This window comes from Lissotriton helveticus, chromosome 7 (assembly GCF_964261635.1).
Source record: "Lissotriton helveticus chromosome 7, aLisHel1.1, whole genome shotgun sequence".
Lineage (NCBI taxonomy): Eukaryota > Metazoa > Chordata > Amphibia > Caudata > Salamandridae > Lissotriton > Lissotriton helveticus.
The window spans coordinates 1,192,902,655-1,192,929,595 of record NC_136068.1 but is presented as its reverse complement, the minus strand read 5'-3'; the positions used below and the strand labels follow the sequence as shown (position 1 = coordinate 1,192,929,595).

General features: G+C 48.9%; 1 protein-coding gene across 2 annotated transcripts in view; it reads right to left on the bottom strand.

The window, feature by feature from the left end:
• Positions 1–26,941, bottom strand: part of ERN1 (endoplasmic reticulum to nucleus signaling 1) — a 673,999-nt gene that overhangs the window by 238,477 nt on the left and 408,581 nt on the right. For both annotated transcript variants that reach the window (XM_078654351.1, XM_078654350.1), the window contains exons 7-10: positions 23,601–23,702; positions 22,023–22,284; positions 17,584–17,662; positions 14,592–14,757 (exon numbers count right to left, since the gene is read on the bottom strand). In XM_078654351.1, coding sequence (XP_078510477.1) covers positions 14,592–14,757; positions 17,584–17,662; positions 22,023–22,284; positions 23,601–23,702 — 609 coding nt within the window. The remainder of the gene's footprint in view (positions 1–14,591; positions 14,758–17,583; positions 17,663–22,022; positions 22,285–23,600; positions 23,703–26,941) is intronic.

The following is a 26,941-nucleotide window of genomic DNA, read 5'->3' as shown; positions in this document are numbered from 1 at the left end:
CAAACAGAGCCACGTTACTCTCGTGGGCCTGCTCAGTTGTGAAGTCTTCCAACAACATTTGGAGCACCAAGAAGCCAAAATCATACCGCCAGAAGCCTGTAGTGTAAACTACAGTGGGACCCCCTAGAGGGTAGTGCAGGAAGACAAAGTCCGAGGAGGACCCAGCTGGATCCTCAGTAATGACATACACTACCCTGTGGCATCGTAGAACAGCTATACAATAACCAACGAATACCCCACATAGGGTATGTCCCATCCCTATAAAAACCAAGGGCGGTATCTTGAGACTAGCTCCTAAACTGAGAAACTTAAAATAAGGGCAAAAACAGCGGTCTAGCTGTACAATCAATCTGGGAAATAACAGCTTGAACTGAGAGGCTGATAGTACGTAAGGAAGGGAAAGCATTGACAACACTGCAACCACTAACAACTCACCAAGGCCGCAACAAAAGGACTGGAGGAAATGGCAATTACTGAATACCAGTGTGTGTAAAGTAACGCACCCAGGCAAACAATATGACTACTGGCACAAAAATTGTAATATAAACAGGAAACCATCTCCTATTTATATTACAATTTTTATAAAATTAATGCATATGTGACAATGCAATAATGTTTTATCAAGTCTTATCAATAAGTCAATGATTCCATTCATGACGTTTTATGTATGAAATTAAAATGTACTTTATATGCTAAATCAGTTGTGTATTATTATTAATTTCGGTTTGTTTGCCATCTAACTTATGCCAGTAGTCATATTGTTTGCCTGGGTGCGTTGCTTTACACACACTGTTTACCCTGACCCAGGAACTTTATCCAAATCAGGGGGTCCTTGTTTCTTACACATTGATTACTGAATACCAGACACGAGGCGCTGGACCGCCGAGTCAGCATGGCTATCAAAAAGATGGACCCCATCAAAGGGTATATCCTTAAGACTTTCCTGAACATTGTCAGGGAAACTGTCATCACGTAAGAAGCATGGTGTTGTAGAGCAACTGATCCGGCCATAGCTCAGCTCTACCCACGGAGTCTTTGGTGTCAATGGCAGACCGTATTGAAAATTTGGCCAGCCTACGACCATCCTGAAGCACAAGTTACTACTTGTGTACCAATATATCTGTAAGAGACATTAGTTGGTGATAGATTCCTTACCTTAGAATATCCCCAGGCGTCAGACTGGATCCGGAATTTTTTGCGTAGCAGTACCCATGCGCATCGGTAGGCGTCGTCCGCGTCCGTCGTCGGCGTCGTGATGACGTTGTCGGAGTACTTCGACGCCGCCTACGCGTGGTGACGTCAGTTCTCATACACAGCTTCTACGCGCCAAAAACGGAGAGCCATGATAAAAACCAACACTGGTGCCATGAAACTAGGGCCATGAAACTAGGGCCCTGAAAGGGGATGACCTTAACCCTAGATATCGGTTCGCAGAACCGGGAGGATGGGTGGGTCGGTAAGGAATCTATCACTAACTAATGTCTCTTACAGATATATCGTTACACAAGTAGTAACTTGTGCATCTGAAAGAGACACGTTAGTGATAGATTCCTTACCTTAGAATAGATACCCCAGCAATACCAACCCCGGTGGTGGGTCTGCGAACCAACAATCACACCAGAAAGTCCTGGAGAACGGAACGGCCAAAGAATCCATCCCTCCGGACTTGGCTGTCCAGGCAGAAGTGTCTTGCGAACGTGTGCAGCGAGGCCCACGTAGCTGCCTGACAAATGTCCTGCAAGGGGACTCCCCGGCCCAGGGCAGTAGTAGTTGCCGTGGCCCGAGTGGAATGGGCCCTCAGCCCAACAGGAGGTTACTTTTTAGCCAAAGAGTAGCATGCCTGGATGCACAACACGATCCACCAAGAGATGGACCGTTAGTGCACCGCCCGTCACTTCTTAGCGCCCACGTAACCAACAAAGAGTTGGTCATCCACCCGGAACTGGCATGTGCGAACCAGATAGTATGAGAGCGCATGTTTTGGGTCCAGACGGTGGAGCCTCTCTTCCTCTTTCGAGGGATGCGGAGGCAGAAAGAAGGTGGGCAAGGTGATGGACTGCCCGATGTGGAAGGCTGTGACTACCTTGGGCAGGAAAGAGGTTCTTGTCCGCACACAACCTTGTCCGGATGTACAGAAAGGAAAGGAGGGTTGGAAGAAAGAGCCTGGAGCTCACTCACTCTCCTGGCAGAGGTGATGGCAACCAGGAAAGCAGTCTTCAGAGTAAGAAGGCGGAGAGGACAGTTATGAAGTGGCTCAAAGGGAGCGCACATCAGATAAGTAAGTACAAGGTTCAAGTCCCATTGAGGCATCACGAATGGAACAGGAGGGAACATGTGTGTGATGCCCTTCAAAAACCTATTTACAATTGGGGACTTGAACAAAGATGGCTGATCAGGTAGCCTTAAGAAGGCGGAAAGGGCAGAAAGGTAGCCCTTGAAGGTGCCCAGAGCAGAGCCCTGCTGGACAAGAGCAATAAGGAAGAGGAGAACCTCAGAAAGGGGGACAGAGAGTGGATCCACAGCCTTTGCTGTGCACCATACCACAAATCTGTTCAACCTGCAGGTGTAAACCGACTTTGTGGAGGGAGCCTGGCTGCCAGAATGACATTAAAGACTTCAGGAGGCAAGTCAAATGGCCTCAACTGTCGCCGCTCAATCTCCAAGCATGGAGGTGGAGACTGGACAGGTTCGGGTGGAGGACCGTCCCCTGCTGCTGCGACAGAAGGTCCTCCCGAAGAGGCAGACAAATCGGGGGATCGACAGACATGCTGAGTAGCTCTGGATACCAATATCTTCGTGCCCAGTCCGGAGCCACAAGGATAACCTGGGCCTGGTCGCACCTGATCTTCTTCAGCACTCTGGGCAGAAGTGGTATAGGCGGAAAGGCGTACAATGGACCGCAACTCCACTCGCGACGAAAAGCATCTCCGAGCGAGTGCCGCCTTGGAAATTCCAACGCACAGAACTGATGACATTGTGCGTTCTATTCTGTGGCGAATAGATCTAACCAAGGCTCTCCCCACTGCTGAAAGAGGCCTTGCGCCACGTCCGAGTTCAGACGTCATTCGTGATCCATCATGCACCGACGGCTGAGTTCGTCCGCCCTGGCGTTCAGAGAACCTGCCAGGTGTTGAACCACCAGGGTCACGCCCTGATGTTCCAGCCACTGCCAGAGGTACAGAGCCTCCAGGCATAGGGTTCACGACCCCACCCCGCCCTGTTTCTTGCAGTACCACATGACGGTGGTGTTGTCCATGAACACCTGCACTACACTCCCCTGGACAGAGGGGAGGAATGCCTTCAGTGCAAGTCGGATCGCCCGCAGCTCCAGAAGGTTAATGTGGAGCTGGGACTCCGTCGGAGGCCAGAGGCCTCTGATCTCCACCTCTCCCATGTGGCCCCCCCAGCCCTGGAGGGACGCGTCCGTCACAACTACGTGCTCCGGTTGGGGTAGGGAGAGCTATCTGCCGCTGACCCAATCGCGGTCCGTGAGCCACCACGCAACTGTCTTGCAGTGCCCTCTGAGATCAAGACATGGTCGGACAAGTTGCCCTGATGCTGGGCCCACTGAAACTTCAGGGCCCACTGCAGAGCCGCAATCTGCCACCGGGAATGATGCACCAGAAGAATGCAGGAGGCCATCAGCCCCAGAAGCCGCAGCGTCAACCTGACGAGACTCGGGATAACGGCTGAAAGATTGGAATCAGAGCCTGAATATCCCGAACCCGCTGTTCGGGAGGATAAACCCGAAACTGCGCCGAATCTAGAACTGCTCCGATGAAGAGGAGCTTCTGAGAGGGACACAGGTGTGTCTTCGGCACATTGATGGAGAACCCCAGCAGGTGCAGGAGGTCGGCCGTAGTCTGGAGGTGGCTGACGACTGTCTGGGGCGAGCCCGCCTTCAACAACCAGTCGTCGAGGTAGGGGAAGACTGAAACCCCTAAACTGCGCAGATGAGCTGCGACCACCGCCATCACCTTCGAGAACACACGTGGGGCGCTGGTAACGCCGAAGGGGAGCACGGTAAACTGAAAGTGCTCTTGGCCTACCGTGAACCGCAGTTAATGCCGGTGGGCCGGCAGGACGGGGATGTGAAAATAATTGTCCTGCAAGCCCAACCCTACCATCCAGCCTCTAGGGTCTAGGGCAGCTAAGACCTGAGCCAATGTCAGCATCTTGAACTTCTCCTTCCGGAGGAAGCCGTTGACGTTCCCTAGGTCCAAGATAGGGCGTAGGCCCCCTTTGCCCTTCTTGGGTACCAGAAAGTAGTGGGAGTAACAACCACACCCTACTTCTGGCCCAGGAACGCGCTCGATGGCCCCCTTGGCCAAGAGGGCCGTAACTTCGTCTTGTAGAAGTCTCAAGTGATCCCCCGACATGCGGTGGCACTGCGGTAGCATGGCTGGAGGGGACGCCTCGAAGGGGAGGGTGTAGCCCCTTCGGACGATTTGCAGCACCCACCTGTCTGAAGTGACAGTGCGCCAGTGGTGGTGGTGATGGTGAACCCTGCCCCCCACTGGCGTCACATGGGCCTGAAAGCACGGACTAGGAGGGTTTTGAGGCGGATGCTGCAGGGGTAGATGTTGACTGGCCTCGCCGTTGCCCCCAACCACTGCCACGGCGGTTTTCACGTCCGCCACCGCGCTGGGTGGTAGTCTGCGGCCCGTGGCTGGCAGAACGTGTGGGGGCGCCCCTTCCTTGGCCATGAAAGGAGCGAAAGGCAACAGTTTGCTGGCGCGGGGCCGAGAGGCCCAAGGACTTGGCCGTAGCCCTGGAGTCCTTAAAGCGCTCAAGCGCATGGTCTGCCTTGTCGCCAAAGAGGCGACGGCCATCGAACGGCATGTCCATAAGTGTGTTTTGGACATCAGCCGAGAAGTTGGCAGATCTCAACCAGGTGTGGCGACGAATCGGCACCGTAGTTGCCATCGCTCTGCCCAGTGAGTCAGTAGTGTCCAGCCCACAGCGGATGGAATAACGTGCCGCATCTCGACCCTCCACAAGGGCTTGGCCGAGTTTAGCCCGGACCTCCACCGGGCATTCTGGCAGCACGGCCGCGACCGTATCCCACAGAGAGTGGGTGAAGCGGCCCAAGAGGCATGCGGCATTGACTGACCGCAGTCCTAAACTCTTTCCGTATTGCTCGTACCTCTTGGATTCCCGGTCGGGGGGAGCCGACGGGAATGAAGTCTGGGAATTAGAGGCCTGGATGACCAGGCTCTCAGAAGTGGGGTGGGTAGACAGAAAGCAAGGGTCGCCCGGAGCCGGGCGGTGGCGCCTGGCTACGTTCCTATCCACAGGCTGACCTGTGGCAGGCTTGGACCAAGTGCCCAGAAGAACGTCTGATAGGGCCTCATTAAACGGCAGCAGAGGATCGGCCGAGCTTGCCTGCGGTTTAAGGACCTCAGTGAGGAGGTTAGTCATCACGGCCGCGACGGGGAGCTCAAGGCCCAAGGCCTCGGCCGCCCTCATCAGCACCACGCTATAGGCAGCCCCCTCCTCCGTAGCCACGCTAGGAGGGGAGATAAAACCAGTGTCGGACGAAGTGTCCAGACCACTGGCATCCCCAAGCTCTCCTGTCCAGTCCGTAGAATACTGACACTCGTGTGCCAGAGGGTCCTCAGACCCCTCCCAGTCCCCCTCGTCACCCATCGCCTGGTACTCGGGCTAAAAGGATGGGGCCGGGTCATAGAAATAGAAATCTCCCATCGGCGTCGAGAGCGGTGCCGCTCCGACGCCGGACCCTAACCGAGGGCAGGACCAGGGACGGCGTCGTCCTAGGATGACGCCAGGGGCGACACCCTTGGGGCAGGCGCCGGCGAGGTTGTGAGGTCAACCGGCGGCGACCCGGATCCAGTGGGTCCTGCGGCGTCAGGACCGAAGTCGCCGGGGCCGGAGCACCCGACGGCGCCTGGGCCAGAGCACCCGGCCCGAGTGGGGACCCAGTCGGGACCGCTTGGCCTGAAGGCGCCGCAGAACCCGACGAAGGAGCGAGCGACCTCATGGCCATGAGGAAGTCCTCAATCTCGCCTGGCGTCGCGTTCTGCCCAGGGACCAGCAGGTATGGAGCAGGCCGCGACACCTGCAGCTCCAGCAGAACCGCGTGGGCGGTGTCGCCCGAACCCCCGGCCGTATCGCGCGAGTGTCGGGGGGGGAGGGGGGGAGAGGGTGGGGGAAGGAGGGGGGGAAGGAGGGGGGAAAGGAGGGGGGAAAGGAGGGGGGAAAGGAGGGGGGAAAGGAGGGGGGAAAGGAGGGGGAGTGGGAGGAGGGGGAGTGGGAGGGGGGGGGAGGAGTCAGAAGAGCGATGACGTCTCTTCGACTTCTTGCACTTACCTGAGGAGCCCGAAGACCGTGGACGACTCCCGGAGCCATGGTGGCTCCGACCCCCCCCCCCGAACGGTCCCTCGACCTCCTCGCGGACCGGGACCTCGAGCGGCACGGGGCGACTGCCGGAGCTCGAGTCGCTTGCTGGACCGCTCCCGCCTAGCCTTAGACGTCAGGGCTCGACAGACCGAGCAGGCCTTTTTGTCGTGTCGAGGCCTAGGCAATGAAGACACCGGCGATGGGGGTCGGTAACCGACATTAGTCAGTCGCAGTCGGCGCAGGGTTTGAACCTAGGCATTCCTACTGGCACCGTCCGAGTTGTACAGACCCCGAAGCAGATCAAAAATGATCGAAAAAGTTTATTCTAAAATAGACTAAGGGTACCACTTTTTCCAGATCAGCGCTTGCTGGCGTGGAAAAAAGAAGAACTGACGTCAGCACGCGGAGGCGGCGTCTAAGTACTCAGACAACGTCATCACGGCGCCCACGACGGACACGGAGCCGCGGATGACTCCTACCGATGCGCATGGGTACTGCTACGCAAAAAATTTCCAATCCAGTCAGACGCCTGGGGATATTCTAAGGTAAGGAATCTATCACTAACGTGTCTCTTTTAGATGTAGCTGAGTGAGGTCAGCTTGAGGACCTTCCGGAAGAGAGGGAAGGAGACGCTCAACCGATTCCCAGTGGGCAAAAGAGGCCCGTCCAAACACACAGGATGTGTTTAAAGACCTGAGGACCGAGCGAGTAAAAGCAAATAAATTTCGACCACATGTCTCCAACCACTGGGATTCTCTAGTTGGTGGAAGCATCGGAGGAGAGGAGAAATGCCTGAACAACCAGCCCTTGAGCCCTAGGGTCTAAGGATAGACAGACAGGATCATCTGGAGCCGGGCGATGATGGTGAGCGATGGCACGCTCCACAGAGATCCTCAAAGAGGGTCTCGCCCAAGAGAGATGTCATACAACAACTCACAAAAGGGCAGCAAGGCTTCAACATTAGTGTTGCCATGGTGGAGCAGATCCAACAAGGGATCTGAGGTCAGAGACACAGGAGGAGGCTGGAATTGCAAAATGTCAGCAGCTTTGCGAATGGCCCTTGCAAACGCTGCAATAGACTCCTACGCCATTCTAGGGAGCAACAGCAAGTCGTAGGTAGGGGACGGTTGCAGGGTAATGTGCCCTCCAAAGGTCAAAAAACCTTCTGTTAGAGGTTGTGCCAGGGCTTGCCAGTGCTCAACTCCACCAGGGTGTGTAGAGTGTTCAAGCAACACTGGGGAGTGTGAATTCATAGGGGCCTCCTCCTCCATTTTTAAAGGAATTGCAAAGGCCAACTCCGGCGTTGAACAACACTGAGATGGCGCCGTACCGCAAATGACAATTTCCGATGGTGGCTCCTGCAAGCAGCGTCGTGACAGCGTCGAATCGACACCCACCACGAGGAGAGATTGCAGTATGGGATGACGTCGAGTAAGAGACAAGTCCCATGCTTCAACCCCACAGAAGTTACTACAGAAAGCCTCACCAGATCGTTTACTGACGTCATAGCTGGACTGCAGCCTGACGTCGCAATGGGAAGCCCAACTAGACTGAGTCCCAGTATGGCAGCGGGTCTGGAAACGGAGCCATGACACTCAATCGGCACAGAGGGCGAACCCGCAGGCGACTTCCGATCAGAGTCCCTAACACCTTTGTGGGCCCAATGGGGCGCGCCAGGGAGAAGGGTTGACGGCCTGCAAACCTCGAAAACAGGCTTCCATTTGGGTTCTAGTCGCCCCTTCACCAGGAAATGGTGGATAGGTGTGGGTCGACTGGTGTGGAGCCTCCTCCGATAAAGACCATGAGGAACGGGGACCAGCATCACGGCTACACGAGGCCAACAGCCTCCGTGACTTCATGTGCTTACCCGAGGAAGGCGAGCGGCGTACGCTGGAACAACTCCGTGATCTGCCCCGAACAGGAGCTCCAGCCCAAGATGGGGATCGACCACGCTTGGGCTCTGAACGGGACACCTGGGAAGACAACAATTTCTTCCGTCATTCCCTCAAGGATTTCGGCCCCAGCTTCCTACAGACGTCGCGCGTTGTGGTGCTCGCCCAAACACCACATACAAAAAGCATGCGGATACGTCGCCGACATCTGCCGCAAACAGGTCTCGCACGCTTTAAAGCCCGAAGGCACTGGCACACTGTTACGGAGGCAAAAATACATCAATAAGGCCAAAGACAAAAAGAGGCCAGAGAAACCACTTCTTGTGGATGCGTGCTGCAGCGCGGAATAGAAGAAAACTGACATCAGCGTGCCGGGAGGGACTTATATGGCTCCACTGACGTCATATCTGAGGATGACATCAGGGTGAAGCCATGTGGCGCCGTCCCCCAGCGCCCAGAGGTACTGCTGAAAAATCTCCGGATCCAGACTGGCGCCTGGGCGGTAATTCAAAGTTAAGGAATCTGCAGCTATATGTCTATCAGATTGGCATATTTGTTTTACTGGTAAACCCTAGTAAAGTGCATGGTGTGTGCCCAGGGCCTGTAAATCAAATGCTACTAGTGGGCCTGCAGCACGGATTATGCCACCCACACCAGTAGCCCTTCAATTGTGTCTCAGTCTTGCCACTTCAGTGTCTGGACGTGCAGTTTTGAACTGCCATGTCGACCTGGCAAGTGCACCCACTTGCCAGGCCCTAACCTTCCTTTTTCTTACATGTAAGTCACCCCTAAAGTAGGACCAAGGTACCACCTTGGGCAGGGTGCAGTGTATGTTAAAGGTAGGACATGTACTGGTGTGTTTTACATGTCCTGATAGTGAAATACTATGTATTTCGTTTTTCACGATTGCAAGGACTAGCTCTCCCATAGGCTATCATTGGAGCTGCCTTGTGAGATTTACAAGTGTAATTTTCTTAAATGGGACCAGCTACAGATTTGGGGTTTAGGCTTTCGGATCTCAGAAATAAAAAAAACACCATTTAGTAAGGGTGGTTCTTAAACTGTGTGTTTGAAATTGTCACTTATTGAAAGTGGCCATTTTCTTGTTTAACAATCCTGTGTGCCTCTGCCGGCTTGTGGATTCACCGTCTGGTTTTAGACTGATAGTGGCTCTTTGTGCATTCACTCTAGACACTCACACAAAGGAAGCAGAGGTATGCCTGCATACGCTGAGCCATCCTGGGCAAGAGTGGTGGAAGGAGTTGCCACCGACACATGAATAGGCTGTGGCTGCTCTACACAATGCTGTCTCCCCCCCCCCTTTGTAGTGAAACTGCACCAGGGAGGACATGACTGGTTTTACATGAGCAAGAGACTTTCTGAACAAAGACTTCAAAGGGAAAAAGGAGTATAAATATTAGACCTAAAAACCCGAGAACCTTTCTTCTGGAACCAAGCGGAACCTCTGTGAGAGTAAAGGGGCAGTCTCCTCCTCACAACTCTTCAGCTCCTCTCTGTGTGTTCCTTTGCTACTTTTGCCAAGGAGAGGTCTACGACTGGACTTTGCTGTGAAACCTGCTTGAGAAGAATCTCCAAGGGCTTGTGTGTGCTTGCCTACTTTTCTAAAGTCTAAGGGACACAAAGACTTCACCTACACACTTCTTTAACTCCACTACCAGGAGTTCTGACCTGCCTGGTGGTGCCTATTCCAGTTCCTGCTACAGAAAGCGGTTAAGAACTGAAGAAACATACAAATCCAATGCTTCGCTCTTCTTGTGGCTGGATTTTTGGATGCAACACCACCGTGTGGGGGAAATTCCAGACAAAGCCCCATGCGGTCGATGAATTCGATGCAGCGCATGCCCGCGGCCCAAGAAACCATCACACACTCCAAAGGAGGCCCTGCTGTGCGGCTAAAAGAATCAATGCATCATCAGTCAGCAGTTACAGATATCCACGCAGCGCCCGTAGCACCTGAATTTTCTCAAGCATTGCACCTGTACGACAAGTTTTTCTGACGCAACACTCCCAGATCAGAATTACATTGGAACTCAATGCATCACTTTCCCCAATAGTCCTAATTCGACACATCACTTCTCCTGCGTGCACCAAAACAGTCGCATCGCCTCCCCAAGGAATCAGGAACGGACACATCGCTACGTTTTTCAAAGCTTCCCTCCTCTGCGGCTGTTTTGACTTGTAAATTTTGACGCATTTGAGGTACTTTGTTTAAAATCAGCCATTCATGAATTTCTATGGACCGAATTGCTTGAAACCTTTTAAAAGTCATATTTTAGGTCGTGTTGGTTTTATTTTTGTAGTGGTGGTCTTGCTTGATTTAGATAAAGATATTTTAATTTTCTAAACTGGTGTGGTGTCCATAGTGTTTTCACTGTGTTACTGTGTGTGTAATGAATGCTTTACACATTGCCTCTGAGATAAGCTTGTCTGCTCATGCTACGCTACCAAGGGGGTAAGCAGGGTTTATCTAGGTGTGTAACTCTTATCCTGCCTAGAAGGAAGGGTTCCTACTTGGATGAGGTGCAAAACACTGCGAACTAGAGACCCCGTTTCGAACAACGTGCATATTATAACAAATTCACAATTAGTATCGCTGGAAATAACATACAATAGTGACCAAAAACTGCGAAACACTATCACAGGATGGACTGTCATTGAACTAACAAGGACCTGGCCTGGCAGTTCGAGCAGGATCAAAACTGATTTGCATATGGCTGGATCCAAACTGAGGTGGCATGATGAGAAAAATAATGATGGATTGGGATGCGGCATCGAGTAATTACCAGTGGCTGAGATTAATTCAAGCATTCCACCCATTACTTTTTCACATACTTCAATTAACTAAATTCCAGCAGATGTGTAAATAACGTAATGGAGTCAGTGCTTTATTGCAGTGGAGTAATGCCAAATGATGGGGGGCCCCCTGCAAAATGTGGCCAGGGCCCCAGATTTTCTCATATCTCAGATATCCATTGGCCCCAAGCTGAATAAGGGCCCTCTAAGACGGGGAGTCCCTTGAATGGTTGGGGGGATGTGGGGGACCCTGAGCTGCAGTGGTATGCGTTATGCCACTGCTTAATTGTTGATTGGACAAAATGGCTGGCTTCCACTTTTGTTTTTTAAAGCACCTTCCACTGCAACGCAATTTGGTTTATCAACAGCAGTGCTTCAAATGGGCCGGTACTCACCGGTACGGGGTACCGGCACTTCCAAATGTTTCCCTCTTTAGTACCGGAACTAATTCTTGGTCTGTAATCTGGGGGTCAGTAGCCAGGCTCATGTTACAAACGTGTAGCAACGTAGGACAGGCCTTGCTTTGTTTCTGATGGAACGGGCTGCCAAAGGAGCCATGAATGTGTGCGCGGACAGATGATCCTAGATGGCGTTCAGTACAGAGAACGTCCCAATTGAGACAAAACCTGCTGAAATTTTGTATTTATCTAGCTTCTCTCACTCTTCTGCTGAGGCACCTAGGGATCAGAGTGATTGTTACAGCACAGAACCTCGAGGTGAAATGGCCGTCCTGTAGTCGTTTTTTATTATTATTGTAAAAGTAGCTTCAGAACCTTTGCCAGGGAAACAAAATAATCACAGGGAACTTTCTGTCAGCACTCCCTTTACTTTTCGTCAGTCAGCAGGTAGAGCTACCCACAAAATCCCAATGCAGAGCTACACACAAAATCCCACATTTGTATGAATTTGAGAGGAGTATATGCTCACTTTCAAGCATACTGTGGCTGTGTGAGGCACATGGGAAATGCTGACATTGGCAGCCGAGCCAAGTGAAGGGGGATGCAACAGATCAAAGTAAATACATGCATTTAAAGTACAACCTGGATATTGCATTTGTATAGTTTTAGTGAATGATGTGCATGTGTGTGTGTCTCGCAGATGTGCACTATGAACTGCCAGAGGAAAAAAGTTATTCTATTTCAGCAGATTATGCTAAGAACTTTTCTTCTAAGTGTACTATAATTCGGTACAGCAGAGGCTTGTCATCAACACATGTAATGAATATGGCATGCACAACGGAAATATGGATAGTACTTCATATATTTGCACTGTGAAGTCACAGTGAGGCTCTGCACAGCGCTTCATAAAACTCCTACATAAATAAATAGGTGGTACTTACCATGCCAATGCAAGCCTACGTTAACTATTCAGTTTAAACCCAAATATCCCTTCAATAAAACAATGTAACTACTTCTTACGTTACCAAAGGCCCCGGCGCTCAATGAGGGTGCTTGCATTATTGCAGCCATGCGAGCCGGCCCAGGAGGGATGACTTCGATTTAAAGGCGGTACTTCATAAGAATGCTTCACACAGATGCTAATAACCTGTTTATTGTTCACTGAAAGTGGTTTGTTAGCGCAGGAGTATAATTTCTTATAAGCTGCACCGTGTTTCTCTTCCCACTGGTCTGGTTCCAGTCATCTCATCCTTGAACACAAAGCCTATAGGATCAGTTTCTTTTGCAGGAAATGTACATTAATACGTCTGCTGCTTTTCAACTGCACCCCGGTGGTGCGAGTCTGAAAAGGTGTCTATTTAATGTGTGTCCACAGAAGTGTTATAATAAATGCACTGACTAAAGTGATGGCAAATACATATTTTAGGTCTGAGACTGCCAAATGTTTGAGAGGAGTCTGTGTGACAGAGCACCTTAATTCAAGGGGTCAGTGTAGTGGCCAGGGTTCAAAAGACGGTCTCCACCAAAAAAGACAAATAACTGACCTCTAGCTTAGTCTCGTAAGGTACTTGGATGTCTGATATAAAAATGTATAAATGTATAAACTGCGTACTGTGTCCTTGGAAAAGCTGGGATGCAAGTCCATATCAGATTCTGCAACCAAGGCCTGTAATCTCCCCCCATAAGGGCTTTCGATGCCAGTGTCGGTGAATTAATACACACGCAATATCTATGTCCGCTTTAACATTTACACATGTACTCCAAAAAGGTTTTGATCTGATTGGATGGTGGCACCTTAGCCTCGCCCTTAGCCAAAGAGCCCTCCATGTCCACAGCTCGATTTGAAGAGTACCTGCAATTATTTGTTCCCATTTAAAGCACTGCTCACCAGCCTCACTGACTAAAATTTGAAGACGTTAGTGATCGGTTGTGCTTTTTTTTTTACAACATTAGACTAGTAACATTAACCGTGGTCAAAATTTGGAAGAATTTGAAGATCACTTTACAGAGAGTGTTGAGGTTCTCAAATAAGGAATTCGGGGTAAGTATGGAAGCAAATGGTAGTCTGGTAGGACAAACAACACTTTACAAGTTTCCACAATACCCGGTGATCGCACTCTGTATGTGTCTATAATGCTGTTCTCGTCAATCATTCCAAGCTTCTATGAAATCCCTGCTTATGGACTTTGATTTTACAATTCCCTTCTTATGACTCCAACTTCCCATAATGCCCTTTCAGTTCTCATTGTTCAAGAGAGCGCAAGCTGGGACAATCTGTAACTTTCGCTCTGGCAGAATCTTTAAGTGTGTGTTTTTATTGAACTGTGTTGTATTCACACAAAGTTCTTAGTGTGGGAGTACTGAAGTAACTACTGCATTAATTTGATCAAATGCTACCTTTGTTGGCGCGAACTAATGTACAAATGTTCAGAGCTACATTCAAACAGACATGTTTTAAGGCATGGGCAAATTGGGCTCTGGCCCAGGGCCCAGCTTTTCAGCCCCCTCACCCCCCTTGAGAGAGTCAGCTTTGTTCTGCAGAGTCTTGCCCTGGTGACCTTAAACAGTTCTAAAACAGACTATTTTAAATACCATTTTCCTTTTAATTATTTTATGTGGGTCATGTTTGAGAGTCTATTACAGACATTTTGCAGAGAAATGTGTTTATTTTTCATGCAACATACATAAGTTTTTTAGATCAAAACAGAACTTCACATATGACAAAAGGGGGGAGTCACAGAGTATTTGCAATAACGTTTGTGAGCTGCTTCTGGGTTACAATATCGAAAACACACTTTACTATATATGTAAACACATTTAAAATTTGAACCAGTAACGTGGCTAAAGAGGGCATGAAAAAGCGGAAATTGGCTCATATATTCAAATGTGTTCCAAACAGGGGCAACAAAATACGTTTGGCCCCCAAAATACGTTTGGCCCAGGGGCCCCAAAATACTTACGGTGTCCCTGCATTCAAAATATTCACAGTACACGTTATTAATTCTGTGCCTTTTCAATAAAGCCTTTAACGATGAATGTGGATAACCTTGTGATAAAAACAACCTGCAACATCCACAAGAGGGCGCTGCAGTCCATCATGTGCAAGACAAGAATTAATTATAGTTACCGATCAGAAGCCAGTGATTTCGCCAGAAATTAAACTTGTCCTTTTCTTTAAGCCCCGAAGAAAACTTGATATCTGTGCTAGGGGTGATGACACACTCCCCGTTGTCTTCGATGGTGACACCGTCCGTCCTGGGGCCCTCGAGCAGCGGAATAGCTCTGCCTCGTGGCTAGAAGAGAAACAATATTCTGTAATACAAGACACTGCTTGAAACGTTCTCCATTGGAAACACAATATGATTACTGTCTCTTCCCACTCCCCAGTGCAGCTCTTATCAAGTCATTACCATGAGCCTGGCTGCAGAGGGTCTCCTCAAACATTGACTTCGGTCTTGGAAGCATATTCCTTAAAATATTTACAAGTGGGTCGAACTGCAGATCCACACTAGTGAAGTTCATTTTTTACACCCAAATTGAGATTCTGACAGTCCTTCAGTGCTTGGCCGCTCCACAGAATGATAGGAGGCACAGACTTACTGGACGTGACATGGTTAGGGACCAAATGACTGAGCCTCGCCACATGTATTAAGCGCAATAAAGATGTAAAAACAATGGAACCAGCCAGGCAACGGATCATGAGGATTTGAGAAACTTGCTGCATGTGTGAATTACAACTACTCAAAAGTGCAAGTGACTAAAGTAATGGTATGTTGATTTGTATAGCGCACAAATCATCCGAGAGGGTATCCAGGAGTGTGGGCAAGGTGTCTGGTCCAAAGGTGCTTATATGCAGAGCCAATTAGCCTTAATATTATTAGGGGTGGGGTGCCTGCAGTACAGTGGGGGTAAGGGGCCTCTCACTCACCACAGCGCGGGGACACGCCAGTGTGCGTAACCAGGCGCTTTATAAGTTTCCTTATTATTAAGTCTTCAGCTTCCTGCACAACTCAAGAAGTGAGGAGGAGGCTCTGATGTGTTGAGGGAGCTCGTTCATGTCTAGGGTGCGATGTAGGAGAATGAGCGACTTCCAGTTTTGCTTTTGCGGACGCAGGGAGTGTGTGCAGGTGGGAGTGAGCCAGAGAGTAGGTGTCTTGTGTGTAGGTGAAAGTGTATGAGGCTGTTCAGGTCCTGTGTTGTGCAGGGCTCTGTATATGTGTGTGAGAAGTTCGAATTGGCTGCACTTGTGAAAGAGGAGCCAGTGAAGCTTCCTGAGGAGCGCTGCAGCGTAGGAGGTAGAGTGTGCTACTTTACATACATTCCCAGGAGTACACTATATGTAAACAACTCTGCCCCAGCACTCCAGACTCACTCTGCCACGTGGAAACCTCGCTGAGGTTGACAAATTTACCTAACAGAGGCACACTCCTTTCACATTTACTCACCTACAGGTTCTGGTCTACACTAGAAACCTCTGGACCGCCTGGAAAGTCATCCTCGGGCAGCGAAAGGAATGTGAGGTCATACTGAAGGCAGTGGCAGCTTCTCCGCTAAGGCAGAGGAGCGTTGAGCCACTGCTTAAAAGGAGAAATAAAATGTTAATAACGTATCATTATTATCATTTTATTTTTGCTACTGCAGTCAGTGGCGGGCAGGCTGGCAAGAGCAGGAGGAGGAGTGGTGGTTTTCACTCCCTAAGTGCACATGACTGTTTGGCCAGCACTCTTGGGTCGGTCAAACAGTCATGCGCACTTTGCATCTTCCCCACCAAGCTGCATTACACAGCCTGATGAGGAACATGCAAAGCCTCCCATCCCCGTCTAAGTGACGAACCACGGCGCTCAGACCAATCACAACGCTGCATTGCAGCGTTGTGATTGGTTCAGGAGAGCCTGGGTGCTTCCTGCTAGCAGTCAGGACTGGAGACCGGAAGGAAGAGGTCGGAGGAGAGGCGGTGGTCGGCCGGCACAGGTTAATCTTTTTTTTTCTTTTTCCTCTCAACACCAGCCCAGTCTTGAACACAGCCATGGAGAGTACTCCTGATTCAAGGCTGCTGTACATAGGTAATGGCCCACCATACGTCCTAGAGTGCATTTTGTCTACGCATCTGAGGAGGGGTGGGGCCACTATTGTACATTGACTTCCCTGAAAACCACAACAGGGCATTGGTGGGCACCAGAGGTCGAAGTGGTCGGGGGAACCCAGGCTTTATTAATTTGATATATATCGTTATTAATAAAAAAACAACCAACCCTTAACAGTTGAGTTGCCACAGGTTGAAATGAGAGAATAAAGGGCCTTCTCTACCGTGAAGTATGAGGTAGCTAAAGAGAGGTACACTTTCTCTCCAGGGTCCCTCCTCCTAAACAAATGTAAATGTGTTCAATTAGTTGATCATTACATTTGCAGATTGCTTGGAAGCCAATAGAAGCTTTAATTGGTAGAACCTGGAATTGTCCCGTTAATGGAAACCTATAAATAAGATATGCACTGGGTCCAGTCAGTGTATTACTAAAAACATAACATTTGAAAACACTGTAAACATATAAACACAACCTTTTTGCACTTTTCACGACAGCCTATTCATAGTGTGTAATAAATGTTTTAATTTAAAATGATTTACATGTTCACAGTGCTTTCTGTCACAGTATTTAACTTCTGAGCACCATAAATACACGTCACTATTATGCCAGTGCATTGATCAGGATTCAAATTAGTGACTGTGATTACGCTCACAGACATCTGAAATGATTGCATTAACCAACCGAGCTTTCCTACAAGAAAACGATTTTCCCTACACGTACACTTACGTTGCATTTAGTTTTTATTTAAGGTGTGTACGTTGTATTTTATATGCAGTTATCTGTAGGTGAAGGGCCAACAAACCTTACTAGTTACAGATCCCTAATAAAGTACAAAGGAATCTAGTCCATACCCTCACCGTCCACAGCCCCATTGTAATGACAGGATCAGTCACAGTCCATCTATTTACAAAGAAAGGGCGTCTGGTTTAGGCCAAAAACCAGCAACTTAATTAGAAACGAGTGATCTCTGGGTGAAAGGCCCCTGGTCGCAGAATGGGACGTTTGTGACTGGTCATTGGCTGCTGAGCTACTCACCACCACGGCGACTCCTTCGTGCACCAGCGAGGACGAAGCGTACAGGCTTGTGGAATACTTGCCAACGTAGAGCGTGGGCCTGGAAGCAGAAGAAAGCACGTTAATAGAGCAGCTTTCTGTGGGTGAGACATGCATGGTGGACACCCAGGCTTCCCCTTCCACCCACTGATGTGCAGCCGGCGACACTGCAGGACACTCGGGCATCATGGCTGCCCTAATGTCCGAAGCAGAACAGATGTACCCCACACACACAGTCAATCTCACATCGGTCTATCCAACCGGTTCTCTGCTATCGCACCAATATACCACCACTGGAACAATAAAGGCAGTCCACTCTAATCTGAAGCGCCCTTTTCATACATCCCTCTCTGGCTCCAGGTACCATGTGCGGCCTTGTCCTCAGGTTGGCAGCTACTGGAAATTCAGAAGGTAAGGTCAGAAGGATCCCACTAGGGGGCGCTATGGGATCTCTTTTACAGGTGTGCTTGGGGAAAGCGTTCTTACTACATCTGGTTGCAGCAGAACAACAAGACAGATACAGGGGGGAGTCAGTGCCGCACAGTAGGACCTTATTTAGTCAGCAACGGAGCGGGTGAATAAAGGAAAACAAGTACAAATGGTGCTCAACTGTTAGGGGAAATGAACAAGACAGAGCACGGTTTGTGTATCTACTGCCTTTTCACTGATTTACTTTTAAAATGGGCAGCAGAAAAGCGCCCTCCGCCCGGATGACAGATTGTAAATCCTTTTGGAAAGCCTACACCGGACATTAGCAAAGGACAAGACATCCCATAACAATGCTTCCGCCTCCTTGAGTTACCGTTTGTTTGCCAAAGCTACCCCTCCCTTTGCCTTGGGCTGGTTTCTTGGAGGCAATCGCACAGGCTTTTCACACCAGTCTGTGTTTGTGCCAACATTTCTGGCTTTCTTTTTTTTTTACAGCAACACAAATGTTAGATGCCTGACAGACTTCTGAATACCGTAAATCCCGGCTCTTCACGGCATTTTCTAGGCTAACATGTGCAAAAAAGAAGAAATAATACCTCACTCTCGGCACAAGAACTAGCTTGTTCTCTCTATCCCTTATAAATAGCGTTTAAAGCAGACTATAAAGTTGCCAACAAAATCAGACCGTTAAAGACTCTGAAATGTACCTAGTACTTTGTCCCAATGTTTCCCCGGTGCAGCTTTTCATACATGTTGATGAAATTACTCTCCATTAGGCTTCATCCAGTAAGGGGTCTATCCATAAACATCTGCTCTGATTTGGCGTAAAAACGTATTTATTCTGAATTTGAACCGAGGACTCCTTGTGTAGGCTCACCCTGTATTTTCTGGAGTATCGTGTACTAAAATTTGTCATCTATAGTGAGCAAAGGCTTCTCCTTGAGAGTTTAGAGTGCACTTTGAACAAGGGCCACTCTCCATTTGAGTTTACTCTATATTTTGTTCCCGTGATCTCTCGCCATTGGGTCCCTGCAACTGGAATTGTACTTCAATCAACCGCAAGCGAATAACATGCCAGCCAACTTCACGTTCTCCTCTGGACTCCCAGTGGCCCCTTCTCAGATATCCCATGCCAGGCTCTCCGTACTCACATGGTGCCAAGGCACAACCCTGCAGCTTTGGTAATCAGCCCTACACTGGCAGCAGGCAAAAGGCCACCATGCCAAGATTATACGAGGGAGTGGCTTTAATCCAGTTGACAAGTCTGTCAGTTTCCAAAACCACAATTACCACTGTGCAGGCATGAAGCAGTGCGGTGAAGGTTTAAACACAAAGCAAACTAACAGAAAACAGTACCGCGTCTAACATTTGTGAATATAGTTCTCCCTCAAAACTACTGCAATGTGTGAGAGGAAAGAGGGAATCCCCATGATCTTCTTTACACCACACATTCACTGGAACCACTGAACGAGAGGTTTATCCCGTCTTGCTTCAAGCGCCAGTGGCTTTGGCTTACAGCATTGTTTTTTATATACAGTAACATTTTATTGGGTTTTAGCTCAGATGCATTACCATACAGGCCAAGAAATACACAAAAGACGTTGAAATGGTTCACAGATTAATACCTACTCAACATGCACAGAAGATCCCGCCTGGGTACCATAGGACAGGCTTACAACATTGTAAGCACCTACGCTTGCAATCATTGATCGGAAAAACTGTGCCCTACGATGGAATTCCAGAAGTAAGTCTTTTAGTGCGGGGCACAGATTGAATCTTTTCTACAGAAGCGAAGCTGAAACGAGAACGCAACACTGAGGGCATTTACAGCTGAAGGAATTTCATATTGTACTTTTTTTAAAAGTAAATAAACGGCAAGGTACAGGAACTCTAGCTTTAGTTGGCTTGGATCACTGCTTCTCAAACATTTTAGAACAAATACACAATTTTCAGAATGACAAACCTTCCCGACCCACCTAGCTTCAACAAACAGAGGTGATTTTTTTAATGTAATATTTGACATGCTTTCAAAATGCTGTGAATTATCAAAATAACATACCCTTTACAATTCTTTGCGTTCCTCTCTAACAACAATTGTTTGTAAATGTCATAACCTTGACTATGTCCTTCGATATGTCGATATCTAACTGTTGTGAAGATACCGATCTGGCCGTAATAGAGGCAGCTGGTGAGCTGCACTGGAGGTGGAAAACGTTTCAGATTGGGACGCTAGCCTGTGGCATCTGTTCAATAAAATCACAAGGCATCTGAAAATTCTTCATGTTGATACAAGTGATTCGAGGAAATCTGAAACATCCCCTCTGCAACAGAATATAAATTAGCAGTTTATATAGTGCAAACACTGCACAACGGCACTGGAGCGCTTTACATGAGCAGCAGATTACATTACACAAAATCAGATTAATTTATTTTTAAGTACAGGAGATTAAGTGATTTGCCCAGAGCCAATGCTGGGACTCCAATCTGGTTCCCCAGTTCCAAAGTTGGCAGCTCTGGTCGTTAGGCCACATCCCTATTTCTCAATTTATGTGGGACAGTAATACACGAGTGGGGTGATTGTGTATGGTCACGTCTAGTTAGCACATTCTCTGTTGAAATGGCTTTGTGAAGTACTGGAAGGCTCGCACAAAGGCTTCTTTGAAATACTTGTAAGAGTTTGTTTCATAACCTGACTTGAGGAAATAGTTGAGCAGCTTTGCACCAGTGGTGCAGGTACAACTGTAAGCGTGGGGGCACACATCGATGTTACATCACAGAAGTCACAGGGATTGTGAAAAATCCTAGCTTCACATTAAGGTTAGCACCTGTATTCACTATGAGAGTGATAAGTGTGTCGTATGCAGCTGGTGGGCCTTATGGAGCATAATGTTGCAAATTATCACCCAAGTACTGCACGGTAACGGACCGTCTTTTACAGACCGCACATTTTCCATTAAAATGGCCATTAAATTTGCGCGGACATACGGTTTTACTTATAAAACCATATAGCACACAAATGACAATGTGTATAAACGGATTTCATAGAATATTTATCATTTGTGCCAAGTTAAAGTATCTTGATTTGTCTTGATCCTATTAAAATCTTAGCTTCCTTCACATGTCACAAATGCAACAAAGATCTGTTTCTCATTTTTGCTTTCCTAACGGCTCGTATATTCTGAAGTATATGTACAGCTCATTTACAGGTGCCTACTTTTGTATTTGTGTCAAAAAATGAATCCTAAAGCCTTTCCGTCACTCCCTGTAGCCCAGCAGGGTTGTCACATAGTCCACTTTAAAGGCTCCTCTCATTTCGCAGTCAGAGAAGGAAATCTAATCGCCATTCCTCATGCTAAAAGAATAAGCAGCAATTTGGCAGAAGACTGGGCCTGACATTCGACCTCTGCACCTCCACTGACGTACAGCAAATACGACAAGATAAATAAAAGATGTAAAGGCATCCTTATTTATTGCTCTTTCACAAACCACCAGAAATCGGCTTCATCACAACCCACTGTTTGGGAAATGCTAGTTTTGATGCATTTAGTTGATCACTTTCAACACTGCCTGAGGAAGGAGAAATATGGTCTGGGAGGATAGCACCTAAAACATTGTTCAACTGACGTGAACTAAAGTTATGTGGACTGGAAATCTTTCAGGTTTAACATGAAGGCCTATACTGTTTCCGGGAATTGGATTAATCGGGCAACCCAACGTAGCCTCATGCCATGAATCTAGTCGTTACTGTCACTGCAAACAGGTATTTTCACAGGTGTTCAAGCATTCTTTTAAACTACTTAAACTAATTGAAAATGTAGCCTAAACTCACTTTTAATACAGTGGACCCCCAGGGTGCCCCAGGGGCACTGCTGACATTTTCGCATAACTCTTCGGCATTTCAAAGAAGAAAGGGTCCTTTGCAAAGAACAGTGCTGGGCAGCCAGTGAGCAGCGCGCCAAAGGCCCTCGGAGTCCCACAGTGCCCATACTCACGTTAACTTGCTCTTGGCCTTGGTCTCTTTCGGGAAGGGGTATTTCCACTTAGTTATGCGGCCAACTTCTCCAGGCATAAAGGTTAGATAGCGAAGAGTCTCAACGGCGACGTTGGTGTGCAATACTTTCCGCAAGCCTTCTCGCTGCCAGATGTACAAAGCGACTACCGGGGAAGCATAGTTCTGAATCCACAGGACGTCTCCGGACTCGCTGTCCACGGTCACTACCAGGCCATCACCATTGGACACAAAGTGGGACATTTCTAGGACACAAAAAGACATTACATTCAATGTGCTACATTTCTGTGGGAATGTAGGTCATTGCAGAGTTCAGTGCATTAAGTATCATCGCATTGCAAACCGGTTCCATTTCAGATTCTAACACATGACTGAGCAAAGGAAGTCATGCCTGTTTAGCTGCAGAAGACCAAGAATAGGGTGGTGCCGGTCTGGAGGAGATAAAAGGTGGGAGAATCATACGGAGGTTGGTTTGAGAGTAAAGCATGAGACCACGAGCAATCAAAGGTTGCTATTCACAGTGAGGAGCAATGTATGCAAGTCCAGGGCAGCAAACTGGGGCTTCAGAAAGCGTTGTGGTGCAGTGCGTCATCTAATGTATTGGCGAAGCTTGGGAGCATGTAGGAACAGGCTACTAATAAGCAGACACCCACTTCATATGCATCTCCAACTCAAACTGCCACTGAGTGAAGTGAAGCAGAAGAGACTGCATTCTCAAGATGGCCCCGAATGTGTAGGATTGTGGGTGTGTCCCGTAATGACACAGGGATGGTGGAGGCGTGTGTGCCCTTTCCAGTGGCACTGCATGCTCAGATTATACCTATAGTTAAGGAGCTGCGAGATCACTGATCTCCCTCTAATTAGAAAAGGCTTAAGGTAGAGCTAATTCTCGTCAGATCAAAAACCTAGCATTACCAGGACACATTCCACACAGCGCCTTCCGGGCTCAGATAATATCCCTTCAATGTTCAGATTTAAAGGGTTGTGTACTCTAAGAACGCAAGACAACTTTATTTCAGATGTTGACATATAGTAGTGCGCTTCCCTCCCAGCCGTTGAGGGAAGACCATTCAGATGGTCGACATGACTCCCATGCCCTGTGTATGAGGGTAGAGATAGTGCTGAGCATGTACTGCGGATTTAAATGGCATTCGACATGATTTTAATGCCAGATCCTTAGAAGGATCTTTTGATTAAGGCAATGGTTCCTCAAACAAAAATCGAATCTCACCGTTGAAAGCAATTCGCATAATCACTGCCCACAAAATGAACACGCTTGAAGCCACAACTGTAGGAGATTGTGGTACAAGGTCATTATATGAGGAAACCGTCCATGTCTAGACTACCACGTTTTCAGAAACAAACATCTGAGCAGAAATGCTGAGCACAACACTGCCCAAACCCCTGTTTGACTTCCAACCCATTCAAGTGCCTGAATCGTTACTTAATCTGCACTGTTTGCAGGCACTGCGAAGCATGTATGTATGTTACTTGAATCCTACATATTTAACGCTGCTCCCTCTGGGTAAGAGCCTTTACTACATTCTCACGTCTTACTTACTGTATTCGGTACTCTCATCGGGCAGCGTCGCCGCATAATCAAAGTAGGTGGCGTTCCAGCGCAGCTCTTTGTTCTTGGTGTCATACATGGTGATGGTGTACTCTGTGGACAACAACATCTCACAGGTTAGCTTTTTCCACAACGTTCATCAAACTGCATCATTATAAGTGTATATGCAGGCACCATTTCATGAGCTCCAGCCCAGCATGAAAATATCACCCTGAGCAAGAGGACAGCAACATGGCCGCTGCACTGGAAAAAACAAACATGGCTACCCCCCACAAGAGGAAACCTGCATGGGAAGAAGCCAGTACCAGTACAATAAGGATTCCAATGTTTGCAGCAAGGCGCCACTGAAGCGGTCACAGGCCAGGCGCTGCCTGGAAGTAGGTTAGTACCACTACACTGCACCTCCTATGACTGAGGAAGAAAACAGAGCTGCACGGCCTGTCGTGGTATCAACATACATCTATGAAAAGTACCGAGCAGCAGACCAGAAAAAAAAGATAAATATTATTAGCCACAGCAATTTGAGAGACTAGTGCTCGGAGGCTGTAATAAAAGCCTACCAAGCAACAACAGACGTAACAGGGGGTGTCACTATGGGAGGTTACAAAATAAGGCAAGGCAGTACTAAGGAGGGATTACTGAAGTTTACCGTGGACAAAAACTCAAGCCAATGAATAATGTGAGCGGAGAGTGGGCGGAGCCTCAAGTCCCAACCTCAATACAGCATGCGTCACAGAGCAACGCATGCACTGCCCAGGCGCGACCTCAAAAGCAACCTCACAGCTACCAATGGATAAATGCTGAAAGCAGAGGATAATGGCACCCAACATTTACTTTCCAGCATAAAACAAGCATGGGCAAAGTAAATAAGTCTGCCTGTGGCTGCCAGGCTTCTAATGAACGCTTCTTTTATTTTGTCATTGTTTTTGCAAAACATTATTGCAGGGGAAGCTGTTGGGCCCTCATCAAGGTAGGAAACAACTTTGGCTAAAAGCAAAAATATTTTTGAGGTCTCAAGAAACACACATGCTATAGAACTACTTGCCACTGAATGGAACCCATGTGTGTGGATGTGCTCCTAGCAACCATTCACAGTAAAGTTAGCCAATGGCTGATTTGGACAGACTCACTACGCCTCATGCTGTAAGCTTAAGTGGGTGGATGAAAAATGTGAATGACAATAAAACAAATAAAAGGAGGGGGCGTGGCTTACCGACAAAGATGGCGGACGCATAGAGCGCTCCTGGGACTAAAAATCCTGAGGAATCCTTCGAGTGTAGTGGCCATCCACCCCGAGTGTATGCTGATGCATCCCGTCGCACAGATGATTGGCACGATAAGATTATAGCCCTTGGAACGAGTGAACGGCCAGACGACGCACGGACGCAGGATTCCTCTGGCAGGATGGAGGACAGGAGAGCAGGCGGCACAAGTTGTGGGCTTGGGCTTGTGAAGGAGCATCTGGTCTACACGGTCTAAGGAGAGGCAGAGTCCCCGGACCCGACGCCTGTGTCACCTGACGGCCCTGTCCCTGTGGTGTGGCCAGTGCCTCCTTCGCGCTGTGTACTGATATCCGGGCCCTACGTGGGTGGAGAACGGTGCGACCGGGGGCAGTCTGCTGAGCCTGATGGCTGTGATGACAGCTGACAGGAGGGCGGCCTGCGCAGCAGCAGCCGTCTGCCTATACACCGGGCGGGCGGGCCCTGGTGGGGCTGCAGGCTGGATTCCGATACAGGCCAGCGATTGGGGCTCGCGACTGGACGGAGGCTACGGAGTGGGCTCCGTGACGCTTCGCCTGGGCCCAATGATTTGACACAATAGACAGGCTCTGGGCTGGATCCTTCCATTCACTGCCAGGTGTGCATGACCGGGGCCTGTCCCGGGCAGCATTGGAGTGTGCTGTAGTAACGGAAGGCCTTGCAGAGCGGGTGGGGCCTCTGCTGACTGACCACCCGCGCCTCCCTACCCACCTCCCAGGTCGGTGCCTGTGGTACATACAACACTGATGGTTGCTGCTGCTTTGGTCGCCCTCATTAGACTATACACTGCCGCACACGCTGCACGACTGGGAACTACGAGGCGAGACGCCTCTTAACTGATCTCACTATACCGTTCATCAACAGAAGAGGTGAGCTGGCGGGGCGACACTGTCCTTCACCACCAATCACGACTGACACAAGTGCACCCCCATGTGCCCCAGTGCATCCGAAAAAAGACATGTGATAACATCTGGAACATCTGATGCCCCGCACTAGTCTGCCCCAACTTCCTTGTTGACCAGAAGTAAGACACTGGAAAGGTGACCTTCTTGGCAGATAGCTGCGCTGAACTTAACGCAGCGTCGGGTGGCCCCTGTGATGGACTCATCATGGGGCATGTCGAAGAACCCATAGTCCAGGATTAGATGCCCACACAGTCACCACACATTAGCACTACGGACAGAGCGACTTGATAAGGCAGGGACCCAGTACTGCACTATCTGGCTGGTCACGGCACGCTGGGATCCAGAGACTAGGGTACTGATCAGGGGAAGACATGTTAGATAAGTGGACTAAATACTGCACATCGTTGAATCCAGACGCATTATCTGGGACTTAATGCAGTCACCTGCATGAGAAGCGCGGTGTCGAAATGGGCCGCACAAGAGGTAAAAAAATTGATCCTACTAACCCTGAGCGTTTGCAGCCCAGCAGGTCAGAGAGCTCACCTACAACATTTGCAGAGGACTATGTGCCTAACACTGCGATGGATCCACCACTAGACAAACTTGATATAATACTGAAGGAAATCCGGGGGTCTCGAGCGGCCCTAGAGCAGCAACTGGGGGCCCTTACCATGGATCGCAGTTTCCTCAAGGCGGACCAAAGAAACTCACAGACACCGTAAAAGACAATTCAAGCGCATTGGCTGAAGTCACACCATGGCAGAAAAAAAACACACCGACATGGTTGCACAACTCCAACGTCAGGTGACCACCCTACAAAACCGGGTGGAGGATGCAGAAGTGCACTCCCGTCGCAACAATGTGCAGATAGCCAGTCTACCAAACAATAGCGAGGGCTCAAATGCCACTCAATTTATCGAAACATGGATGAGTGAGGTGGTGGCCCCTGGAGGGTTTTACTGAGATGTTCTGCATGGAGAGGGCACACAGAGTCCCAAACAGTAAACCGATTCCGGGTGCAGCACCACATCCAATGGTGGCCCGTATCCTCAACTATACAGATCGAGATACAATTCTAAGCTGCCCCCAAGAACATTTACCTCTAACCTACGAAAATACCTGCATCTCCCTGTTTCTGGATTACACACTTATGGCCCAACGCCTGCGG